The sequence below is a fragment of the Crinia signifera genome, chromosome 4 (genome assembly GCF_055691185.1).
Source record: "Crinia signifera chromosome 4, ASM5569118v1, whole genome shotgun sequence".
Taxonomy (NCBI): Eukaryota; Metazoa; Chordata; class Amphibia; order Anura; family Myobatrachidae; genus Crinia; species Crinia signifera.
The window spans coordinates 232,128,269-232,146,590 of NC_139220.1; the positions used below are offsets into that span (position 1 = coordinate 232,128,269).

Below are 18,322 nucleotides of genomic sequence, written 5' to 3' on the forward strand. Positions count from 1 at the left end.
TAAATATACAGGGTGTATTAGGCCCTTCTGGGTCCACAAGCATGAATTCACGAGAATTGAATAAGGACCGTGGTTGGGGTCCAAGAAACGACACCTCACAAGATGATTGGTGTGATAGGAGCCTTCTTATAATATTAAAATGATAAGTTGCTTTATCTATTCCGATGTCATTGACATTCACAGTATATAGATATGCTTGAACCTATTAGGGCAAAATTCTTCTCTTATCCCAATGTATTATTTCCAATAGTACAGGATTAAATTCCATGTGCCTGTGGGAGATGTGTGCTCATTGGGATCTTGCAGTTTGGATCCCAATGAGCACACATCTCCCACAGGCACATGGAATTGAATCCTGTACTATTGGAAATAATACATTGGGATAAGAGAATAATTTTGCCCTAATAGCAACCATTATCTTGCACACACACAACTCCAGTTAAAACACCATTGGTATTTTGTGTGGGCCAGCCCACACACACACCAATGACTATTGTGTGTCCACCACAACAAACACTCGTACCCTTGTTGAAGCTTGGAATTTTGTCCATTTAGTAACCCTTCAAGAAAAGCCACAACTTACCCCCATTATATTGCCATATAGTTGGTGGTGGTTCAAAATGGCAAGGAGCACCAATTTTAGGACCTTATCAGTAAATTGGTTTACTGCAGAGAGTTGTCCAGTTTGACACAGCCACAAGCCTAGGCCAGCTTTGGCAACACACATTGGTATATGATTGCACAAGCCATACAATTAATAGACTAGACTAGTGTGTCTCCCAATCATCGCATTTAGTAACATGTTGACAGCAGCTCTTTAATCCTGTATAGAAATGACTGTAGGGTTCCTAGCTCAATTCAAACAACTTGAGACAAAAAATATTAACATGTGTAAATCATTAACAACACTAATGGAAAACCCCATTTCCCATGCCAACAGATTACCTGACCCAAGTTCATCAGGCGGTTCAAGGGACACTGGCGAGACTTTACCATTATTTACTGGTGGCAGCGCAGGAGGTTGCCAACCTATCGGACCTGCAGAATTATTATTATTTTTTTTTTTTTTCGTTTTGTTTTGTATATTTAAATAAAAGTTTATTATAAGTTAGAAGTTGTCTGTGTTTTGTTGAAATATGTTTGTGTATTGTGTTATGGTAAAAGAAATAGGAACATACTGTATAGACATGTGTGATTGGATTTTTATGTGTGGTATAAAGGGAAGGGTAATGAATACATGTTGCTGAATGTGTGGTGGGGTGTGTGTGTTTTCAGAATAAAGGGTTAGGTTAGTGTGTGATGGCCATAAATATGACCGTAATAATGAATGCATGAATGTAAACACTGGTAACAGCAGACACTGGTTTTCCAAACACATGTACACATAAGCACACATTTGAGAAGAATCCAGAAATTGTGTTTTGCAAAGCTATCATAGATAAGTGATCAAGTACACACATGTACTGGGCCACATATGTATGGAAATGTAGTATATGGAAGTGACAGCATTGCATGACACAATATTTGAAAACTAAAAAATGGCATTTATTATGTGTAATGTTTATGCGAAATATTAGATGTAGATTACATAATGGGTACCCAACTGTGGCAGTTATACAAATTGAAGGGGTGTTGATTAAACATTAGATTGTAGTGGTGCAAAGGTAATTGCAGTATGTAAAATTGTGGGACACAAACGCAGGTAGTTTATAAAATGCCACATTCAAAAGAATACATAGAAATGTCGCAAGGGTTAATGTGAAGTGCAATGTGGGTAGAAAAGCATTTAATTGAAAGTAATAAAGACCATAGAGTTTGGATAATTATTTAATGCGTTAGAAGCATGAGTTCCGTGCGGATTCGTGCTGTGAAAACCTCCAACAGAGGGCGTTTGGTCGGCTGTCCGGCCGTTTGGACGCTGAAAGGCCGTGCAAACTTTGTGAGTTCAATCCGTACACGGTGGTCTTCATGCAGAACCACGCCACTCCCTTATGTGGTAGTCCGTCCGAATGGATGCAGTGGCCTTGTAGGCGTGTCTTGGTGCACCGATTGGTTTTGCAGTGCGTTCTGTCCGATACGACCGAACGCACATCTGACCGAATTAACCAGAATAAGGGTCCAGTGTCATTTATCCTATTAGTTGTGAATCATTTTGTCTTGTATTTTCTGTGGTTAGTACAGAGAACTTGTGCTGAACTTTGCTACTTGGTGTCAGGGGAACCATCTTCAACTTAATACGAGAAAGGGAGTTGGTAGTTGATTTCAGGAAATGTCAACATATCTCCCCCCCCCCCCCCCCCCCCCCCACTCCTGTGAGCATTCAGGGAGTGGATATTGAGATCGTAAGAACTTACAAGTATCTGGGTTTTCACCTGAACAATAAATTGGACTGGTCTGATAATTCTGCTGCTCTATATAGGAAGGGGCAGAGCAGACTTTATGTACTGAGGAGACTGAGGTCCTTTGAAGTGCAGGGAGCGCGCTCCTGAAGACCTTCTTTGACTATGTAGTGGCATCGGCCATATTCTACGGAGTGGTCTGAGGGGAAAGTAGTGTATCAACTGCCGACAATAAGAGACTTAACAGGCTGGTAAGGAAGGCCAGTTCAGTCCTAGGAATGCCTTTGGATTCTATAGAGATAGTGGGAGAAAGGAGAATGATAGGCAAGATAACATCCTTATTGGATAATACTTCACACCCTCAGAATGTACAACTGTCATGGTCTGTAGAGACCTACATGTTCTTAGATTCTAGATTTATATTGTTTGGACTTCTTATCTTATCATGTGTGTTCTTATTATGCTATGTTCACCCTTATCTGTACTTGAACCTTGCTGTAACAATTGCAAATTTCTCCATTGTGAGACGAATAAAAGGAATTCTATTCTATCTTCTAATATTAGCCCTACGTTATTTCAGTCAATTTAGAGCTCATATTGTGGCCTTACAGGAAACCCATTTCATGCACTCCTCCCCCCCTCAGTTATCCAATACCAGTTTTCCCCATTGCAATCAGCCCACATAAAAAAGCACGAGTAACTATCCTCCTTTCGAATTCTTGTAATTTTACACTTGAACAACAGATTAATGATCAGGAGGGCCTCTCATCCAGATTGGGAAATTGGAAGATAAACAAGTAACTTTAGCGGTGACTTATGCCCCTAACTCTAAGCAAATCCCTTTTATTAGACAATTCTGTACTTCCCTCCAGGCTTGTTGTAAAGGCTTGGTCCTAGTTTTACGGGACTTTAATATGGTTTTAGATCCATCTCTAGACAAATTCTATAGTCATAATAGAATTGGTAAACTACCTTCCCATGACCATTCAGCTGTTTTCAGATGGATTTTATGTGAATTAGACCTCTTTGACGTGTGGAGGGCTAAGAATCTGACAATGAGGGATTATACTTTTATTCCCCAGTTCATGGTTCATATTCATGTATAGATCTGGCCATTTCAGATAAATGGGTATTGCAACAAATTACAAAGGCCTCTATCCTGCCAGTTACATGGTCCGACCACTCAACTCTTTGCTTATACTGGGATGTTAATTCACTTAGGATCCCCCCTTTCCCCCCCAGCCCATGGCGCCTTGGTGATGTTTTACTTCATGATGTGGAAGCAAAGCAGACTATTTCTTAATCCCTTCAACTCTATTTAGAAACTAACAAACTGGAACAAACCTCTTTATTCAACTTTTGGTGCTCTCTGAAAGCCATTGTACGGGAATTGGCTATTCAGGCAGCAGCTCGCATATGTAGGAAAGCGGTTGCATATCAGGTGGATGTTCCATATGGCCAACTTAGAAACAAGACATCAATTATCACCAGCTAACCATGGATTGTACCGGGATCTTCTTAAGGTCTGCGAGGAATGGAATGTGTTCACTTTAAAGGAGGTCCATAAATCTCTTTTTTAAATTGAAACAGAGATATTTTGTTCTGGGGGACAGAGTGGGAAGATTACTGGCTAGGAAGTTAAGGTGGAAAATTGCGAGAGATCTTATCTGTACAATTGTTAATATGAAGTACGATCCCTCAGATATAGGAAATGCATTTACTACATATTATTCCAATCTTTATAATCTCGCAGATGATGCCACAACCGACAGCCTCTGAGACTGGTACATTTCTAGCCGCAATAGATTTACCATCGCTTGATTCGGATGCTCTCTCTACTTTTGAACGCCCCTGGTCTCAGTAGGAGATAAACAAGGTTACTGATTCTCTCCCACTAGATTAGGCCCCGGGCCCTTATGGCTATATTAACAAACTGTATTCTTGTTTTAGAGACTCTTTCCACCATTTTAGTACAGATGTTTAATGAAGCCTCCGCTCAAAGTAGTTTTCCACAGGAGATGATGGAAGCTTGAATTCTCACATTTCCTAAACCGGGGAAAGATCCCATGAACATGGCCAACAACCACCCCATAGCATTACTAAACACGGACGTTAAAATCTATGCTAAATTACTGACAAATAGACTCAATCCTCTGCTTCCTACTCTTATCCATCAGGACCAAGTGGGTTTTGTTCAGGGACGCCAAGCTCCTGACAATACAAGGAGAGTTATTGATGTCATTGAGGCCCTTTTAATGTCCCGGGACCCTTTACTGTTGGTGTCCCTAGATGCCAAGAAGGCTTTTTGATAGATTCCACTGGAGCTATCTATATGCTGTTCTCCACAAATTTGGTTTTGCTGGTAGAGCTCTGGCATCTATATCTGCTTTGTATTCCTCTCTCCATTGGCCAGGGAATGGACTGCTTTCCTCCTCCTTCCTAATCACTAATGGCACATGCCAAGGATGTCCCTTGTCAACTTTGGTTTTCGCACTTGCTATTGAGCCACTGGCCGAGGTAACTACTGACTCTAAAACGTAGTATGGTCTCCCCCTTCCCTATAACTGATTGCTTATGGCTCCCCCCATCGATTGACCTGCGCTCCCTTACAGTATAAGTGTTTCATTGGTTCTGACCATGCGGCAGGCATGGTTGGAATTTGTTAGCATAACAAATGATGTTGGGTGTTTTTCATTTATTTTATTGTTATGTTTTCATTTGTATTTTAACACTATAGTGTTTATATGCTCATGCTGAGTATTTCATTTAGAGATATTTGATTTAGAGATATTTTCTCCTTCTAATTTCTTAAGAGCTGGGGAAAGTTCCTCCTGTCCTTGATTCATTTGGATAGGAGATAATTGTTTCATCTATTCTATTCCATAGTCTTATTTGTTTAGAAAATGATGAAAAAAGGTTTTTGATCCTCATTCAATGCTCTGTATATTATCATCTACTGTTTGATGTATTGTTTCGGTCTATTGAGGCTCAATAAAATATATTTGGAAAGCATAACAAATTATGTTTCTCGTCCATTCGGTGATATGTCACTTTACTGGGTGGCGCTACTGAAACCAAACCTATCTTTTGTGTCCTGCTCATCTGAGGGAATAGCCTCCTTAGCGGAGGCATCTTCATCTGATGCCTTGCTCTCCTTTACCCATATACAATCCAAATACTCTCTCTCCCACAGGGAATTCTTTAAAGACCTGTAACTTAGACACTGGTTAGCCAGTATCACTACACCGCCACATAATATATCCACACTCCCCAAATATCTTTGGGATAGATTATCACATGGAGATAGTAGAGATGGAATCACTTGGTGGTACACCCTATTGATAACACTCTCGGGATTTACTAAATTCCCACCCTTATTGAAATGGGAACGTGATCTCTCTACCTTCATACCGGAGGATGATTGGCATAACATATTAAAGTAATGTTTCCAATTATCTAGGTGCATTTAACACTCAGAACACTTTTTAAATTAATGCATCAACTGTATTTAACTCCTATCTTACTTGTGGCCATCAGTCTCAAATCTATGCTGGCGCAACTGTGATTATGTGGGCTCTATATTATATATCTTTTGGGAGTGCTCAGCTATAGCTAAACTGTGGTCTTCAGTATTTGCCCTTATATCTACGATTTTCACTATTCCGATCCCTCCGACTCCATTGATAGCAATACTTCATTTGTTCCCATGAGAGTTAACCAAAAATGATAGGTATATAATGGGCCATATTCTGAGAACTACAAAACTCTTGATTGCACAAAATTGGAGCTCCCCAATCGTCCCTACTTTTACCCGAGATTAATTTAATGTCAAATCTCACTACCAATATGAAATTGCAGGCATTCCCTATACCTCCTCCGCTTCTAATCCACCGATTCAGTGGTTCCCGTGGCATGACTATTGGACACATAGACCATAATTCTAATAGGACTATATTTCTCGGATGTCAATGCTAACCTGGTTTTATTCTAGTTCTGAATTTATGTTACTATTGTTATGTATAGCCAAATTTATTTGTGGCAACGCTGTGTCTACCTAATACTATGTATCTGTGTGCAATGATTCCGATTTTATGTTTTCCCTTCCCTTGTTCCCTTCCCTTTTTTATTTTTGTACCCTGTTTTCTATTATTATTTAATTTTCTTTGCTATATGAAACCAATAAAAAACCTATTATTGCAAAAAAAGAGAATGTGTGCTTATGAGTGTGTGAGTGTCTGCATAGGCGTGCACAGCACATTTTCTTAGGGGTGCACAGTTAAAGGGGTCTAGCACCACCTATTGAGTGTGTCTAAAACCGCCAATGCCAATCAGGCGTGCCTACCATCATCTATTGGCACCCACTACAATATAAAACGCCTCTCAGCCACACCATAATCTTTTGCATATTTCAGATTAAAACAGTACATGCCAAAAAAAGTCAAAAACATATATGAATGACACAGGTATTGTCACAAACTGAAGTCCTGTTACAACCAACTCGACCTGACACAGGGGCACGGAGTCTAACCGTGCCGGGGGTTTTCTGCCAGTGACCCCTCCAAGCTGGATTTGGGCTTTGACGGCACCCGACACGTCGGTCGCGGCCCCCTGGTCAGGTTTCCCGTGTGAGTTGGAAGTAGCTTGTGGAATATGGAGCGTGGTCATCAAGCCGGGTCGGTAACAGTGGGACAGAAGCGGTGTCAGGGACTGAAGCAAGCGGGTAGTGGAGATCAAGCCAGGTCAGTAACAGGTGAGCAGATACGGTACCAAGGGATGCAGCAATGAATGGTCAGAGTTAGACAGGGTCATACACAGGAAGGCACAGTTCATAATACACTGGGATGAGGCTGAAGAAAGGTCACTGGACAAGCTGAGATCAAACACTGGATAACACAGGTCAGGTACCGAAGGATAAAGCAGGAGAATGATCAGGAACAAGCCGAGGTCAAACACGTTAGTCAGGAATCTAGTAATGGACAAGGCACAGGAACCTTGGAGCTGGTGTGAACCTATACTCTGGCAAAGTCTGTCTGCCAGAGGCTGCCTTTTATAGGAAGCACAATTAAGTGGATACTCACAGGTGCCTCAATCAATGAGGGCAGACCATGGTCAGGTTACACAGAACTTCCTTGCAGCAGAGATTCACCCAGGTGCTGCAATTAATTAGCAGAGCTCAGATCACACAGAACTTTCTTGCAGCATGGAGCAGAGCTGAACTGACAGGAGAAGTCACAAACCAGGTAAGCACCAAACAATAACTAAATGTTGTGACAGGTATATAGTTATATGACAATGGTCTAGTAAAATTAATAATGCAAAATACACATGCTTGCTCTGATTGGCTCAAAAAGCCAATTCCGTATTTCAAATAGCCACGGGCATCCGGAGGACTTGTAGCTAAAGTGTTGTAGTGGCAGGGAGGTGTTCATTAGTGTTTGCCTATTTCTTCTTTTTGTTGGGGTTACCATATTGGATGTACCGCCATTAATCACGACATCTAGCGCCTTGGGAACTCTCCAATATTGTTTGATGGTATTGTATGTTGTTATTTTGAAGTGGTTCTTCATTTTTTGGTTGCTGTGACTTAGGCTGCTTTTTAGCGCATGATACTTTGGTCTGAAACCTTTTTTCTTATCTGGTCTGTATATCAGCACTGATATGATAACCAGACCTGTGCTAGAAACACCACAGCAGGCAGCGATACCCCAGGCAGGGAAGAGGAACTGCATGGATTTTCAAAGATAGCGGGTGCTAGAATGAACACTAAGCACATGCATCATTTATAACATTCTTAATGTACAGTATATATCTTTATACGTTTATAGCTTTGTTATACAATCTTCCCTTGATAAAAATATATGTTTCAACACACACATACATACATAGGCGTGCGCAGCCCATTTCCTTAGGGGGTGCACCATTGCTACTTAGTGAACGATCCTGAATCAGGCCCCTTGTTCCCCTCACTTCCCCTCACTGCATTCTCACACACAGCGCACTATTCCCTCACAGTATGTCACACACAACCTTATTCGCTTGTCCCCAGTCTCTGCACACATTACCTGCAGGCTTCAGCCAGGAGCCAGCCTGCCACAGTTCACTAGGTAGGCTGTAGCTTCACTAGTCCGTCTCCACTCGAGCACAGGACATGTCAGGGGCGTGGCCTAATCACAGACCTCCGTGGCCACGCCCCCTTTAAAAACTTGTGCTGAAGGAGCCCAGCCACTGCAGCCAGACCAGCGCAGGTACTGCTAGCCAGCGGGGGGGAGGGGGCACTGTCGCTGACAGTCATTAGAGCTGCTGCAATTGTGCGGGGGGTGCCGGTCATTAGGAGGTGCCTGTGCACCCCTGGCACCCCCTGTGCGCACGCCTATGCATACATACATACATACATACATATATATATATCTATCCAAAAATATGACACATGCTTAGAATTTTAAGAAACTTAATATACCGAAAATTATTTCCCCCAAACTATCCATTTAAGTCATCTTGAAAATTCTCTTTTCAAGATGACTTAAAAGGAAAATAAAATAGCCAATGATTTGGTGTAAACATTATACAACGAATTAGCAAAATTTATTTTAGTGTCTAAATTATTTACTTGAAATCATCCCTTTTTTCTTTTATTAGTCCAATGGCATTTCTAAAAAGCTTAGCTCTTTTACTGAGAATATGTGATTAATAATTGATGCGATGATTTTGGAAAGCATTATATCAACATGACAGCTCTTTAATATTTTAGTCTTGCTAGAGCTAAAAAAAAAACACAGAAAAAAAATAAAAAAGATAAAACATTTTCCTCATCTTTTCTGTTCATTGGAAAATGCACCAACTTCTACTGGTTCCAACTCATGTGTAAACAGTATCTCAAGAAATCCCTCTTCAAACGTGAAGGCGAAAAACATCACATTTTCCTGAGTTTGATCCAGAGTTTGTTAGACAATTCTGATTTCCAAATAAATAGAGATAAACTGTGACTGTTTCAATGTAATGAGCTTTCAATTCACTGAGGTTAATCAGGATGATGTTTACATCATCATCTGAATAGGAAAATGCAGTATTTTTAAATATGAAACTACTCGGTAGAGCCATCAATTTTTCAAAGATTATGAAAGTTAAGTAACTTTAATTTGTACCTGTCAGATAAACACAGCGGAGGTAGCCATTTTTGGATTGAAGCAGTCATGAGAATATAGCCTACCAATTAAGTCAGCAATGATCCGTGAAGTGTTACAAAATGTCTGCATATGCTGCAGGTAGTCAAAACAATGCCGTAACAATAAACCAAGTTTAACCACACATGACATTTTTGTGTGCGGATCAATTACATGCATGCATAGCCTCTTCTTTAACACTGCTGGATTTGGTCAATAAGGCTGATTATAGTTCTATGTGGTGTCATTAAAGTCACTGCTCGTGGTATAGCAATCTGGTGACATTCTATGATCTGGATATTAAAGCTTTGGGAATATTTGATGAAATCAGATGATAAATTAGTGCATATTTTAAGCAGGCACCACCAAAAGATATTCCAGAGAGAAACAGGGGTTAAAAGGGGAAATAAAAATATGGGAGTAAATGTTCTGGGTTTAAATGCAGTTATTGGAATAAGTAGAAAAAGTTACCAAGAGACATATGTAAAACTCATGGGTAATGAAAAAAATAATAGACAAAGAAAACAAAGTTGATGACTGGCAACATTTTCTGTGCTTACAATATAGGGAAGTAAAAACTCAAGAAACATTAAAATGGTACTAGTTGCCTGCAGTGTCAGTTTGGGACATGAAGGGCCACTGGGGGTATGCAGAGGTAGGGACATATGTTTAAACGGTGTGGCCAACCAACAATCTATGGTCATGCTACACCAAGAAATTGATATCCCAATCGAGTAACAATGTATTTTATAGTGCATGATCTAGAACATGACCTATAACGTGGAGGAGTGTCTCGTGAATTTATCAACATAGGTGTGAAAATTGCCAAGTAAACATTTGAACTCTTCATAATGACCTGTAATGTTTACCTTGTATAACAAATATGAGTGGGTGTGGTATGACTCACCGACAGTCGGGATCCCGACAGTCATTATCCCGACGTCGGGATCCCGACTGCCTGGCCTCAGACAGCGTGGCCAGCGCAACAAAGCCCCTTGTGGGCACGCTGCGCTCGCCACGCTGCGGGCACAGTGGCGAGCTACGCTCGCCACCTATTCTATTCTCCCTCTATGTGGGACGTGGACCCCCACAAGGGAAAATAGCCGCCGGCCGTCGGGAACCCGGCCGTCAGTGTTTTAACAGTCGGGATCCCGACGTCGGGTTAATGACTGTCGGGACCCCGTCCGGCACCCATATGAGTGATGAGTGAATATGTAACAAATGTGAGTGATGCTGGAATTGTTAGCGGATATTTTGAACATCTCTTATAGCGATGTTGGCACTCAAAGGGTTAAAGCAGTATAGCCCACTGGGAATTTCCCCAGCAACCTGTGGATCAGTCTTGCACTAGATGTCTGGAGTTCGTCCTATTGTCTACTGCAGTCAGGTAGCACAATGCTAATTATCACATACTGCCTCTTAAAGCGACTGCAGCTTCTAAAGGGTCATAGAGGTTAGCCAGTGGTGTAGCTAGGTGCCACGGTGCCCAAGCAAGGGCATGTTTCGCGACCCCCCCCCCCTATTTGTAGTAGGCGGGGCTCTAGCATGGCGAAAAAGGTGTCGCGGCCTAACATTATAGCACACACCGTAATGTCCATTGCACATTTTAACAAACTTTGTAATACCCATTACACATAAAGCCACATGCCGTAATGCCAATTACACATAGGGCCACACATGATGCCCATTACATACTATATAACAAACCGTAATGCCCATTAAATACTATATAACAAACTGTAAGGCCCATTACACATCTGACACATAAGTGCCACTTACCTACATGCTCATTGCTAGGAACTTCATGATCGATGCCAGGGGCGTCATGCTTGATGCCAAGGGGCTTAATGCTTGATGCCAAGGGGGACTGAAATTGCTTGTTGCCAAGGGGGACTAAAATAGCTCGTTGCCAAGAGGGACTGAAATAGCTTGTTGCCAAGAGGGACTGAAATAGCTTGTTGCCAAGGGGACTAAAAAGCTCATTGCCAAGGGGGACTGCAGCCCACACACCCGCCCGCCTGAGCTGCCCTGTCAGTCACTATTTTTAATTAAGTCTCCAATGCTGCTTCTGATTGGCTGCTGGACCGCAAGCGCCTATTGGCTAGCGGTCTAGCGGGAGACTTTACAGTGGCGGACAGGGCAGCTGAGCTCAGCCGGGCAGAGCAGAGAGCGAACAGGGGAGCGGGATGCACGGCTCCGGCGCCCTTTGATCTCTTGGTGCCCGAAGCTTGTGATCCGCCCTCCCTACGCCCCTGAGGTTAGCACTGGACTTGCCAGTTGGGGTTTAATATTAGACTGGTATAGAAGTCCCTAAAAGCTTTGTAGAGAACATACTGTATAAATATTTAGAGAAAGTGTAAGTGCAGGACTTATAAATGTGAGTTTGTACCAGGCTGCAATATGATGATTTTAATAGTTGTTGGAGAGAGAAATACTTTATAATGTCACAGACACACAGTTTACCCAAGACCCTACACACCTCTAATATTTAACAACCAACATGTCCAACCAGCGACTATAAAATAGTCACTTACCATCAAATTCTGCAAGCCGGGAAATATTTTCGCCAAGATCCGCAGTTACTGGCAGAGCTTGTCGGACTTTTAAATTAGTCTCCCTGCAAAATATACAATGATACACAACCTGTCATATTAACAGAAGTAACATCCACCTGTACAGTATAACATTTTAATAGCAACACAAGTCTGGATCAAAGCCATAAGAAGTGACAATGATTACCAGCAGTTACACACCAGCATTAACATTAACACTGTATAATACTAGAGTGAAAATATTTTGCTATAAACATTTCCATTAGAGGTACCTTGCTTTGATTTATGTCCTGGAGCTGTCATTTCACACATATACAAAGGCTGCTATGTTAGTGTTCTGTGTACACACATTTACAATGAGTCCAGCCTGAATTTATTAGAGTATGTTTATTGTAGAATACATTAACTCAATTTACCCCAAGTAAAAGGGACCACTCAAAATTAGTTCAGTTTAAAAAGTATGTGGCGTGTCTCATTGTTCTTTTTGGTGTGTATTGTTTCTTAATTGTCTTCAAAAGTTCACAACACTTAAAATAATATTTTCAGTGACTATCAGCAGATTTAGCACTGAAAGAACTGGTATGTGCAATACTTGCCTCCAGTGCCCTCATCAGGGGAACTCACCCTGGAATGCGACAAGAAAAAAAAAACAACTGCGGCGGCGCTAGGAGACTTGTACAGTCAGTGATTTAATTCAACTTTTCAGGTAGATACTCCCCTCTCCATAAGAAGTAATACCATCTCGATTATATTTATATCTATATAGATATATTAGATGCTGTGGTTGGCGGCACTCTACTTAATAATAAAGAAAGACAGAAGACCTTGTGGTTATCCCAATATAAGGGATAACCACAAGGTCTTCTGTCTTTCTTTATTATTAAGTAGAGTGCCGCCAACCACAGCATCTATCTACACAGCCTGTTATTACAAGCTGATTACCCTGGAGGGCACCTTTTTCTCTCAGCTCAGTCGGAGTGCTGCCTGCATGCAATTTGCTATATAGATATATTGAGATATCTATATATAACTATTCTAGTAAGCCCACTCGAAGCTAATGCTTTGAAAGCTAGTCTGCTACCTTGTGATTGCCTCTCTGTTTGTGCATGTGAGAGAGAGATGTAGTTTCACTCACTGCCAACAGATGGCAGTGTTCAGAGACACACGGACACTAGACACATATATAGATGATCTGTATGCGGCATCCAGCAAGTATTCAGAGTGCTTCACTCTTTCCACATTTTTTTTCCGTTTCAGCCTTTTTACAAAAAAATTTTCGATCAAAATTCTACACACAATACCCCATAATTACTACGTTAAAAAGTTTTTGGGAGATTTTTGCAAACCTATTACAAAAAAAACCCCGAAGAAATCACATGTACAATACCCTGTAAGGATTCACAGCCTTTGCCATGATGCTCAAAATTGAGCTCCGGTGCATTCTTTTTCAACTGACCATCCTTGATATGTTCCTACAGATTAATTGGCATACCCCTGTGGTAAATTCAGTTGATTGGACATGATTTGGAAAGGAACACACATGTCAATATAAGGTCCCACACTTGACAGTGCATGTCAGAGCACAAACCAAGCATGAAGTCAAAGGAAATGAAGATTGTGTCAAGGCACACATCTTGGGAAGTGTACATAAAAGTATCTACTGGTCCCAATGAGCACATTGACCTCCTTTATCCATAAGTGGAAGCTGTTAGCAATCATTAGGATTCTTCCTAAAGCTGTCTGGCCATCAAAACTGAGCGATCAGGGGAGAAGGACCCTAGTCAGGGAGGTGACCAAGAACCCTATGATCACTTTGTCAAAGTTACAGCATTCCTCTGTGGAGAAAGCACACCGACCCTAAGCACATGATATCAGGAGTGGCTTCAGGACAACTCTGTTAATATCCTTGAGTGGCCCAGCCAGAGTCCAGACTTGAACATCTCTGGAGAGATCTGAAAATGGCTGAGTACCGACACTTGTCATCCAACATTATAGAGCTTGAGAGGTGCTGCAAAGAGTAATGGGTGAAACTGGCAAAAGATAGGTGTGCCAAGCTTGTGGCTACACAGTCAAAACATTTTGACCCTGCTGCTAAGGTGCATCAATAAAGTATTGAGCAAAGTCTGTGAATACTTATGTTTTTTTTTTTTTTTAATAATCTTGCAAATCTCCCAAAATCTCTTATTACATGGTCATTATGGAATATTGTGTGTCGAATTTTGAGGGTAAAAAAAAATATATATTTTCCATTCCATAACAAAAGGTGAAGTGTTGTGAATACTTTCCGGATGTTTTGATCGATTGTGTAATAACCACCAGGATGGATGGATGGATATATATATATATATATATAAAACAATGTATATATAGATCATAGCATTACCTTTCTTTGTGATACATTAGCAATTCTGTTGGTTCGGATCAGACGGGGTAGTCATTGCTCCCCATGCACAACAAGAAGCTTAGGAATCGATTGACCCTGTCATCGGCGCCCCACTTGTCCTTCCTTGGCCTACTTTTTGTAGGTACTAACCACTGTATGTGAGTGCTTGCGGAAGTGGATATAGAGACATCTGTGGTGCGCGCACACAGTCTGTTGTGCTCCACGGGAGCTCATTGCAATGGCGCAACATTTATTCTGTGCCATGATTTATGCGCTAATATAGTGCCCTTTTAATTTTCTGTGCCTTTATAGCGGAGACTGACACGTATCCCACCAGAAGTGAGGTAATGAATTTCACTTGGTGGAACGCAATCTTGGCACAATTGAATCTAATTGCTCAGGGTATTTAATAGGGGCCTCAGAAGCTGTGCTGTATGTGCCATCTTTCTGTTACAGAGATGCTGATCCTTTGATGTTTATGTCACGTTGGAGTGCTTACTCGCTCCTTGACAAAGGTCCAACTTGGAAGAACCTTAAGACCTGGTATGTCTTTCCATTTGGAATAAATTTATTAAACTTCACTTATTAACACTAGTCTGGAAGGGATGCAGTTAAGATCCCGGCGGTCGGGATCCCGGCGTTCAGAATCCCGACGCCGGAATCCCGACCGCCGAAATGCCGACACTTTCTCCCTCCTGGGGTGTCCACGACACCCCTGGAGGGAGAATAAATTAGTGTGCTGAGCGTAGCGAGGCACCGGGCCCGCTGCGTGGCGAGCGCAGCGAGCCCGCAAGGGGGGGCGATCCACGTCCCCCCCTTGTCGGCATTTCGGCTGTCGGGATTCCGGCGTCGGGATTCTGAACGCTGGGATCCCGACCGCCGGGATTCAATACTGAATCCGTCTGGAAAGTGCCCCCAATTCCTTGTTTGGGAATTTGGAAGCTTAATACATGGAGATTGAAAGGGAGAGAGAGAGATAGAGAGAGAATGGGGGTGGGGGGATAAAGAGAGATGTGCATTTGGCAGTCCTGTGCTAACAACATTCTGGTGCCTTATTTGTAAGCCTCCTGGTATACGACATCATCACAGCCATATCGGCAAGACGTGTGTGGGGCGTGCACACACAAATCTTATTTAAGGTAAGTCTTAAGCATGTTATCTTAAGAAGTTGTCAAAGATTGTCACTCATGTTCTGAAGTATATATATATATATATATATACATATATATATATATATATATATATATATATATATATATATATTTGAGGAATTACAATATCTGCTTTCATATAAATGAGCACTACAATTAATAGTATACTTTGTACTGTACTGATGATGTCTGGCGGGTTCATGGGCACTTTAGAAAAGCCCTTATTGCTAAAATTAGGATTATCTATGCATTATCTATGCATTAATTCACTCCCAATTGCAGGTAAAATAGAAATAAAGGGGGAAATTTACTAAAGGAAATTTGTAAAAAATAGGTGTATTTGTATCCAGAAATGCACTTATTTTTGACATTTACTATCCCGAAAATACGGCAATTCGTATTCGTATTGATAGCACATCAATACGACTACGAATTGCCATATTTTTGGGATAGTAAATGTCAAAAATAAGTGTATTTCTGGATACAAATACACCTATTTTTTTTTTTTTACAAATTTCCTTTAGTAAATTTCCCCCAAAATGTCATAATCATGTTGGTCATCTTTAATTTGCATAAGGTAATTTAAGTGAAAAAAAAAGTAGCAAAGCCCTTTTACATGTGAGAGCATGTGAGGGGTTGATCATCAATCATTTCACAATGTAGATACCATACAAGTCAAAATATTCCATTTCAAATGGAAAAAATACACTCTTGTCAGTAACATAACCAAATCTTAAGAGAATGTTTTCATGTTATAATTGCGTCATCATTCATTCATTGATACTTTCATGTTTGATCTAGCAATATACTAAATGCACTTGACATTGGTTGCAGTTGATTGTGTATGATGGAGCGCACAAATAAATACTTCCAAGTGTTACTGTTAAACAAGATTCATAAACGTAATATGAATTTAATTGCAAGGTACATTATAAAATCTATAGTAAAGCACAAAACTCACATGACAGTCATCTGATCAACTTAAAAAGTTATTATAATTTTATCCTATTTCATTCATCATGGCAAGGAAAATATATCCTGCTCACATGTACATTTTTTATAAAACATAAAATACGTCTATTATCTGTTTATATGCGGCATTGACGTTTTGTACTATTTCTAATATATTACTACTACTGTCATACACGTTAAACTTTATTTTTATATTTTATGTATTTATGCTTCATTAAGGAAATATTCTAAAGAAATATTCAAAAACATATAAAACCCCCTCCACATATATAACAAATTAAAATGGGAGAGCCTATCATTAATACCTATGTGTTTGAAATAATATGAGAGATTATAATAGGCAATGTCACCTAGGCATAAGGTGCCATTTCATAAACATTATTTCTTGCCACCAAATAACTTCATTTGTAGATATATATTACAGTACATGAATATTCAATTGCTCAGTCCACAAGAATAGTTTACCTCAATTTTACTTTAAATACCGTAATCTGCCAGCTTTTTATAAAAGTACAGTACCATGAACTGTGAGATATGTATACGTCATATTACAAAGTAAACCTATTATAACTTATCTGTATTACAATGTTCATTAATGGAAACTTTGAGATACTGTAAGTTGAATTCATATAAAAAGTAAAAGAACTCTATGACGCCAACTGAGAGACTGTTGGCTGTTGTACTGCTCTCCTTCCAGCTATCAGAAGATACACTACTTAGGGGGGTATTGAATCCCAGCCGATATTTACGATTGTCAGAAATATCAGATGTTTTCAACAAGAACATGTGAAATTTACATTCAGCATATTCAATATCCGTTCCGATCTTCTGACATTCTGAAACATTCCGAAAGTAGAAAAAGATGTGGATCACAAATCAGTTATTTCTTCCTGTCGCTACTGTAATTCCACAATTTATCGATTCGACTTTTAAAATAGTCAAATCTGCAGCGGTGTGTCCCAGACAAAAATGGCTGGGATTGATTAGGCACTGGGCAAAATTTCAGACTATAGGAAATTTTGGTCAAGGTTGAATACCCCCCTAAAAAGTGATTGACACTTTAATTGATGAATATTAACCCTTTGAGTGCCTACATCTCTGTGAACTGTTCAAAATATCGGCTAGAAATGCCAGGGTCGCTCACATTTTTTTATATAAATTCAAATAAAAATGTTGTGTAAAAAAGATTATAGTTCCTATATAATGTAAACATTACAGGTCATTATGATGAATACAAATGTTTGCTTGGCAATTTTTATACCTATTTTGCCAAATTCATCTGGCACTCAAAGGGTTATAATGTAAAGTATTTTAATCTTTGAGTGCTGTTCATAGAATTTTTAACCCTTAACTATGCGGAAACAAAAAGTGCAATGAGTGTCTCCATGTGCGAGTAATTTAGGCTCTTCCTGACCTGGATATTATAGGTAATGGGTGGATGTGAGAATAAGGTAATGGTGTCCCCTATGTATGGTGCTAAGAAACCCTTATAAATAATAATAAAAAAAACCCAATATATTTCAAGGTAAGTGCATCTGCAGCACATATACTATACTTTACAATAATATTTTTGTTGTGCTGGCAATACATAAAAACATTAAATGGTCTGAGCCTTGCTATCAATAATGCTTGCTCACATAGCTGAAAGATGTAATCTATAAAAATAATTTCATAATAACAACACATCTAAATAGGACAAATGGAATGATAGTCTTCATCCATATTAATAATGAGATTAATGAAGACTGTGTGATTAATGAACCCT

General features: G+C 40.1%; 1 protein-coding gene across 3 annotated transcripts in view; it reads right to left on the bottom strand.

The window, feature by feature from the left end:
* The window catches only part of ATP8B4 (ATPase phospholipid transporting 8B4 (putative)), a 229,095-nt gene that overhangs the window by 80,763 nt on the left and 130,010 nt on the right, over window positions 1-18,322 (bottom strand). For all 3 annotated transcript variants that reach the window (XM_083183964.1, XM_083183963.1, XM_083183965.1), the window contains one exon: window positions 12,034-12,116. In XM_083183964.1, coding sequence (XP_083040090.1) covers window positions 12,034-12,116 — 83 coding nt within the window. The remainder of the gene's footprint in view (window positions 1-12,033; window positions 12,117-18,322) is intronic.